Source organism: Vicia villosa, unplaced genomic scaffold (genome assembly GCF_029867415.1).
Source record: "Vicia villosa cultivar HV-30 ecotype Madison, WI unplaced genomic scaffold, Vvil1.0 ctg.000287F_1_1, whole genome shotgun sequence".
Classification (NCBI taxonomy): Eukaryota; Viridiplantae; Streptophyta; class Magnoliopsida; order Fabales; family Fabaceae; genus Vicia; species Vicia villosa.
The window spans coordinates 44,241-53,101 of record NW_026705123.1 but is presented as its reverse complement, the minus strand read 5'-3'; the positions used below and the strand labels follow the sequence as shown (position 1 = coordinate 53,101).

At 35.0% G+C, this 8,861-nt stretch overlaps 1 protein-coding gene across 1 annotated transcript; it reads right to left on the bottom strand.

The window, feature by feature from the left end:
• Nucleotides 1–853: 853 nt before the first annotated feature.
• On the bottom strand, nucleotides 854–1,243 carry LOC131626442 (secreted RxLR effector protein 161-like). The gene has a single exon (XM_058897261.1). It carries the CDS (start codon nucleotides 1,241–1,243, stop codon nucleotides 854–856), a length of 390 nt encoding a protein of 129 aa, XP_058753244.1.
• Nucleotides 1,244–8,861: the final 7,618 nt, after the last annotated feature.

The following is an 8,861-nucleotide window of genomic DNA, read 5'->3' as shown; positions in this document are numbered from 1 at the left end:
CGTGTGGCTTTTAAACGCACTTCACCTATGGTGTTTGAGTGCACTCGTGTGTCATGGTATTTCCAAGGCATGATTTATGTTTTTTGTCGTTCTCCCATTTTTTTTATTGGATCGATGCTTGTTTGGTTCACTATTTTCTATATAAAGATAGTTTGTCCTTCGGAAGATCCTTTTGTTAAAATTAAGGTTGTTTTGTGTTTAAGGAAAGTGTTTAGAAATATTGAAGGCTTCAATAGAAACTTGACAAGTAGAAATATTCTTTATGGAAGAGAGGACTTTGTATTTTATTTGATACAAGTGTGTGAGATTACATCTCTATTTATAGTACTCTAAGGAGAACTATAGATTCACTAATTCTAGAGAGTTCTCCGTCCTAGAAATTTAAAGAGTATTCTAGTAGACTCTCCAAATACTACAAGATTTCTCTAGAAACACTACCCAAAATTTTCTAAGTCCAAAATAACTACGCCCAGGAAACCAAATTAGGCCCAAATCAAGTTTATATTTCAACATCCAAACATACTCAGCTTCACGAAAGTTTCTAACTTGAGTGGCTTGGTGAAAATGTCGGCAGCTTGATCTTGAGACATCACATACTTCAACTTCACCTCCTTTCTCTCGATGTATTCTATTATGTAGTGGTAACAAGTGACGATGTGCTTACTTCTTTCATAAAAAACGGGATTCTTTGCCAAACAAGTGCTGATTTATTGTCAACACATATTTCCATTGGATCTTTTTGTGGAATTTTAAACTCTTTCAACAAGTTCCTTAGCCAAATTGCATGACACACACATGATGCGGCGGCGACATACTCGGCTTCACAAGTTGATGGTGTGACTATTGGTTGCTTCTATGACATCCAAGTGAAAGTAGTATCTCCCATAAATAACACAAAATCAATAGTGCTCTTTCTATCATCTAAGTCTCCACTCCAATCGCTATCACTATAGCCAACAATCTCATAATTATTAGAAGAGTAATAGTGCAAGCCAAAGTTTATTGTACCTTTGATGTATCGAAGGATTCTCTTTGCCACCTTGAAGTAAGTTATTGTTGGAGCTTCCATGTAGCGACTTATTACTCCTACGAAATAGAGAATATCCGGCCTTGTACATGTCAAGTAACGTAAATTTACAACCAAACTTTTGTAAAGAGTTGGATCCACAATCTCTGCATTTTCATGCTTGCTCAACTTGCTTCCACATTCCATCAGGGTTCCAACTGGATTGGCGTCATCCATCTTGAATTTCTTAAGTACTTCTTTGACATAGTCTTCTTAGGTGATGAAAATTATATATATATATATATATATATATATATATATATATATATATATATATATATATATATATATATATATATATATATATATATATATATATATATATATATATAATTGCCTTTTAATTTGTAAGCATGCTCTCACAACTAATCACATCCCCATTTTTCCTTCATCTCATTAATTTGAGCATTGGAGTGTTAACTGATTGACTTTAAAGACACTAAGAGAGACCCACACATAACTAGACTTTCAAATGCAACTCAATCGATCAAGGATTTATGTGATGAAACTTCTCTGAAATTGAAGACCTTGTATCATGTCTTATTGGGAGATTGTAGGATTTTAATTTTTGTGTATATTTTGAAATGTGTAAAATGTAGAAGATAGGAAAAGTAATTTAGATATATAATTAAATTTTTTTGTAGTCTAGATATAAAAAAATTCATTAAGTGTATTACAAAGCTTGTTGTATTAAAGTTCATCATCACCATCCTTAACATTTAAAGAAGCAACAGCCAAACACCGATAAGTGGGAATCGAGCTCCAACATTCTCACTCAGTTTAGATATCAGGATGAATATCCGAAACAAGCAAACAATGGTCGTGACTGCAGGGAACCCCTGACCTCACCATGCTATCGCCCACATTGTTACGAGGGTGGGTCCATAACCTCAAGATGGATTGACATCCTCATCTTCGTATCAAGGAGACAATAGTAATTAATCTAGGCTCGTGAGTTTTCTAAGGAAAATCAAGAGACTAATGGCTAACTCGTAAATATTTTACTCGTCATCTAGAGGAAGTTGGTGAGTCATTCATCATCAGCGTGTGAGATTTTTTTGGAATGAGATAACTAAAAACTAACCCCAAGAAGCACCAGAGTGTCCCTTGCGAGTAGATTACAACATGAAATAACTAGACAAAGAAAATGATTTACTCGCTCATGAAGATGGACAAAAGGTCCCAGACAATATGCGTCCCCCAAATCGAGGAGTGATATACACATTCCACTCAAACCTAGATCCACGTCACAACGAAGGCGTTCATCCTGTAGGTTCCGTAAGTACAATTGATGTGATGGAAAACAACATGGGGCGCTAGCTTCACCCCCACAAAGAAGATACATACGTACCTTGAATAATCACTCCCATTCTTACTAAGGGTGTCACTCATATTCCTGGAACAGGTTTTGGGGTGAAAATGATACCCTAGTGTTCAGCGGAAAAATTGGAGATTAAGTTATTGATTAACTTAACTCGCAAAGGTAAGAATCACCACCGAACTTTATTGTTTCCAAAGGAAAGGGAAAATATCGATAAAATCCAACAAAAGAAAAGATCTAGGTACGAGCGTTGGTTATTCAAGAGGAAGGTGTTAGCACCCCTTACATCCATGGTACTCCATGAGAACATTTTGAAAATCTGTGTTTTTGGGCTTAAGGGTTAAAGTTTGCAAAAGATTGATGGGATGAGAAAAGAATTTGTTATTATTAATTATGTTTTGCAAGACGTCACATCTTGTGCTTACATACCCCTTTTGTGCAATAGGGAAGTCAGAGCATTTGTAGTTCTGCTAAAAAAGAAACAAGGAGGTCTGTTTTGTTTGATTTTAATGAAAAAAGACATTTCGTCGCCTTCGAGTGGAAAACACCATTTGCCATCCATAAGTATGAGGGAGTGTGTATTTGCATCATCTTGATATGGAGAACTTTACTTGGATTTAATCAACAAGTATGTCTCACATACAAATTAAAAATATCAACATCTACAACCTCAACTCTTAGGGGCTTAGGGTTTGCATCACTACACGAATTGGACTAATGTTCTTCCTTTCTGAAAAGGTTTTACAATAAAAGTTCAGAAAGAATCTGATCGAAAGTTTAATGATGTTTGTCTTTTTTATGGTTTTTGAAAGTGTTTGAATATGCTTAAGTGTTTTAGCATTTATTTGAGAAAGGTTTTGACAATCACTTGACAAATTCAAGATTTATTATGAAAGACTTTGAGTCTTAAAACAAGAAGGTTTTGAAAAAGAGAGAAGTTTTGAAAATTTAAGAATGTAGAGGAGATGAAGAGACTATCCTAAAACATAAAATAAAAGGTCTCATTGTAAGGTAGCCCAAAAAAAGCCTTTGTGTATGCAAGTGAACTAACCATAAGATGAGCATTCCTTTCCTTTGGAAATTATCCACAAGAAGCAACAAGCAAGTAAACAAAGTAACATAATTAGATGAATCTTAAAGCCTCAGATGAACCAAGAATTAATTGAAATTAAAAGCCACAATTATTGTATCAGATGAACATAAAAATCACAAAGCACCAGATGAAGCCCAAGTTCAATAGTTCAACAGTTTATTAAGGTAGGGGCCAAGTTATCAGATGAAAGTTCAAGGTCTAGATGAATCAAAGTATCAGATGAATCTCTAAGCAAAGGGAAAACATCCTAAGTCTAAGTCCAAAATCAATAAGCATGAGATAGTAACATCAAGTCCACACAAGATTATTAAGAGTTATTTAGGGTTTTCTCACATTTAAGTGTTTTTGGGTCTTTTGAATAAAAGAAGAAACAAAAGCCCAAGGGGCAAAGAGAAAAATTCATAAAGTAAAGAGCAAGAAATAAAATGCTATGAATGCAAATGGCATAAAGTAAATGACAATTAAATTAAAGACATAAATGTAAAAGTGCACAAAATAAATGTTAGCACAATTATTGGTCATGACGTTAGTGTTATTGATCAATTTTTCGATTCAGGATAATTTAACACTATGTTAAGCAATCATAAGTGTACTTATGTAGAAATAGCACTTATATGAGGTCGATCAATAGCAATTTATGTATCATACTTGTTAGAGAAATGATATAGACCATTCTCCTAAAACAAGTAGCACAAGTCAAAGCCAAATCAAAAGAAAGAGAATAAAAGAATTGAGAATTGATCAAGCACAAAGCAAAGGAGATGAGATTATTACTTATAACAACACTCTTCATAGTACTTAAGATTAACTTATCATCAATCCGAAGTATCCAAAACGATCATATAATCATTTAAAGGTAGATTTGAAAAGTAGAAAGTTCATAAAGTCTCAATCTAAGGTTAATTAAACAAGATGAACCTTAAATCATCCTAATTAGTCAAGTAAACCAAAAGTCAGAAACAACCAACCATTTGAAATCAAATGAAAAATATTAAAAGGTTTTTTTTAATGATTTTCAAATGAATTAAAATGGAAATTAAGTAGAAAATTCAAAACAAATATCAAATGATCAAATAAATGACAAAAAAATTATGGAAAGTCAAGAAAACTCCAAATATAAATATCTCAAAAGTTTGAATCCAAAATGTTTCAAAATCAATAAAAAAAATTATTTAAAATCAATTAAAAAAGAAAACAAAATAAAATAGCAATAAATGCTAAAACATATTTTAAAAATCTAAAAAATTTACACAAAGTAGAGAATATTTTGAGAAAATTATAGAAAAAAATTGGAGTGAAAAAGCTATTAGGAGATATTTTTAATGAATTTTTAAAAGAAAATGAAACAAAAATTGAATTAAAAGAAAAAGAAATAAAAGATGTTAACGACAAGAAGAGGTGACGCGTTGTGATTGGCTGAATTCAAATGTTTCCCACCAACGCGTGTGAAGATCTTCAATTTTAACATGTGAAACGCTCGATTTCGCAAAATGATGAACTTGATTTTTGAGCTTAAACACACATCATGTAAGCTTCATCATCCTTCATCATTCATGTCTCCTTGCTCAAGATCAATTTATTTGATCTGAGCAAGGAGAATTTGTAGAAACACGCAAAAATCCTAAGAGTTTCAAAACAAAATTAAATGACAAACAACAATAATAAATCACAGTTAAGTGAGGGCTTTCACTCAAAAGATAAAGACGAAGAGTATGGTAACTTGTTTGAGTGAAAATGAAATTCGTATCTACCTATTCGAAGTAAGCTTAGAAGGTATGAAAATGGTGAGATTGAGTTGGTAAATAGAGGTCACGGTAAGTTTTTGTAATGCTTCAGTTGGTTTTAGAGAAGACCGATGATGGATTCTGTGTGAAGAAACAAAGTTGAAATGAAGAGAAAATGATATTTAGATCTTCTAGTTTTTATAGGTTTTGAGCTTCAAAATAACAGTTTTTTTGGCTCTTCAAGCTTCAATTTCATTGCAGAAGTGAGTTCTATTTATAGGAAAAGGAGTGAGCTCATCATACAGGCCTAATTGTTCTTCAATCGTGTGAATCAAGTTTGGAAAATTCTACATCCATTACGTGTGAAATGAAGCATGGAATGTTTGATTTGCTTAGCTATTCCATTCATTTTGTGTTGTACAAAATGTGTTCATCATGATAAGCTAGTTTGCACATGTGAAAAATGGTCCCCTTTGATTTTCAGGTCATTTCTAATTACAGGTCACATGATACAAACAGAGTTCATGCCACCATGTTCATACTTAGGCCGAATCAAATCTACTCATGCGTTTTATAATTTTCCTTTTGCAAAATGTTCTTCTCATGGAGTAGAACGAAATGCAAAAATAACCAAGTCAATTGGATGCTTGAGTAGAAAATGACATGAGTTGAAAGTTGGGGCATGACCTGAATTTTAGACCAGGCATTAGGTCAAACATGTCATGAACTAGGTTTTGGGCATAAGTGGCCTTCAAGCTTTGATGGAATTAGAGCTTGAATTGATATTTGACCTCTAAATGAAAGTTGTAAAAGACATCAAAATGCACATTTGTAAAAAAAGAAGTGCCCATAAAATTTGAAAATTGAAGAAGTTATGGTGTTTGGACCAAAGGCGTGCTATACTTGACTTTTAGGTTAAACCAACTTATACCAATTTGTTTTTTTTAATGTTTTCTTGCATTCCAAGGCACAAGGATGATCATATGGACTTAAAATGAATAAAACTTGATTGTTCTTTGATAAACCTTGACAAAAGCTTGATAACTTGATGAATAAGGCATGGAAATAAACACATGGACCTTACTTGAAATGACTTGAAAAACAAGCAACCAATCTTGAATCTCTCTTAATCAAACAAGGTTGAATGAAGCTTGAGGATGATGTAGCCTAAGATTATAAGCCAAGCCTTGATGAATAAGTCCTTGAGAATCAATGGTTGACCAATATTTGACTAGGGGATTCAAAACCATAATTTAGAAACTACACTTATCTTTTGATTCAAAGCCATATCTTGCAAAACAAACAAAAGAAAAAAAAAGCATATTTTTGTAGTTTGGTTAAGGTTAGTAAAGCAAAAAATCAAATAAACATAAAGATGAAAGAAAACACAAAGGTGCTTGGTGATCTCCCACAAAACAAACCCAAGGATAGAAGGGTTAGGAGGTTACCATGCTTGTGATCTTGCTTAAATGTATGTGAATGATAGGTGGGATTTTAGGGGTAAAATTTGAGGTATGACACCAAGAAGGAGTGCTTTGTGTTGGGGAATCCTTGGAGTGAGTTCCGGAAGTGTCAATGGGTCAAACATTGGGGATCCAAGATACCTTGACGCCACAAATCCACCCAAAACATTAAGGCAATAGCTGTATGAGTCCCCTATCTTGTAAAACCAATATTTCCTCCATTCATAGTCGATGTGGGACTTTATCACTTTCACAATTGAAACCCAATATTCTCCCCTACAAGTGTGAGTCATCCACATCACTATCCTTGATCCATACTAGGATCCATTTTTGCTCCTCCACCGAGTAAGTTAGGGCTATGGTACCACTTGTTTAGGGAGTCTGTGGAGCGAGGTCTGAAAGTGTTAATGGGCCTAACGTTAGGGATCCAAGAGACCTTGACGCACCTAAAAAATTAAGGAAATAGGGATATGCTTAACCTCTCTTATAAAGTCAACATTTCCTCTTTTCCTAATTGATGTGGGACTTTAGCACTTTCGTACTTGAAACCTAACAATCTCCCCCACAAGTGTGAGTCACCCATATCACTAGTTTTGATCCACACTAGGATCCACTTCCGCTTCCTCACATTTCCAGCCAGGGCTCTCATACCAGTTGTTGGAGAGTCCAGGGATCCCCAGAAATGTCAATGGGCTAAAAGTTTATGATCGAAGAGACCTTGACACTACACATATACCCAAAACCTTAAGGCATTAGAGGTGTGGGTCCTTCTCTTATATATCCAACATTTCCTCAATTTCTAGTCTATGTGGGACTTAAGAATTCACACTTGAATCCCAACACTCTCCCCCAAAAGTGCGACTCACCCACATCACCATCCTTGATCTACATTAGGATCCACTTCCGCTCCCCAATAGAGCCAACCAAGGCTCTGAAACCATTTGTGCAGAGTATGGGTGGCGAGGCCCGGGAGTGTCAATGGGCAAAACATTGGGGATCCAAGAGACCTTGATGCTACATATCCATCCAAAACCTTAAAGTAATAGGGATATGGGTCACCTCTCTTATAAGCATAACATTTCATCAGTTCCAAGTCATTGTGGAACTTTAGTACTTTCCCACTTGAAACCCAATAATCTCCCCCAAAAGTACGAGTCACCCATATCACTAGCCTTGATCCACACTAGGATCTATCTCGCTCGCCCACTATGCCAACCAGGGCTCTGATACCACTTGTTAGGATGTCCGGGGAGCGAGGTCTGGAAGTGTCAATGTTCCAAGCGTGGGAGATCCAAGAGACTTTGACGCCACATATTTACCCAAAATCTTAAGGCAATGGGTGTATATGTCACCTCTATTGTAAACCCAACATTTCCTCCATTTCTAGCTGTTGTTAGACTTTTTCAGTTTCACACTTGAAACCCAACACTTTCACTCAGCAAATCAAGATTTATTCCATCTCAAAAGATATTGAAATATATCTAACTATGGAATACTACGACTGGATGAATAACCCAGACGACCATGTTGAAATCTTAGACATTATCCTTACCTTTTGAACGGAAAAAGGGTTGGCTAAGTGTAAGTTATTTTTCCTCACACCGAAGAAGGTAGGAATGACGTGGTTTAAAGGCCTAAAGCATGAATCTAACAACTTATGGGGAAAACTGTGTAAGTGTTTTACAACCCATTTCACCGCAACCAGAAGACAACCGTAATTTATGGAAATTCTAGGAAGGAATTAGATAGAAGAAGGGAGAATCACTAAGAAGCTACATTTGAAGAATAAAAAATAGGTCATCCTAGTATCAACATTTATCCCATCCCCAAAGACCTCTATATGCCTCTAGGTACGCGAACATAAGACGGACCCTGCTGATCATTTGTAAGTTATGCCCATTATATTTACATTCCAAGAGGCAAAAGGTTAACTAAGTGCAAGTTTGCTGTTGATACATTGAAGCAATGGGAAATGACATAGTTTTAGACCCACTTCATTACATCTAAAGAATATCCAAATTTTTGGAAAGTCCCGCTTAAGCAAATCTGAATTTGGTAGGAATTAGATAGAAGAAGGTCAAATCACTAAGAAGCCACATTGAAAGATTTAGCAAAAAAGTCATCCTAGTAAAAGACATGGTTAAAAAAAATAAGGGTTAATACCTATTTTCACCCCTGCCATATGGGGTTGGTT

What these genes read in the sequence shown, in the direction of transcription:
- LOC131626442 (XM_058897261.1), bottom strand. Translation starts at nt 1,243, where the DNA reads ATGGATGACGCCAATCCAGTTGGAACCCTGATGGAATGTGGAAGCAAG.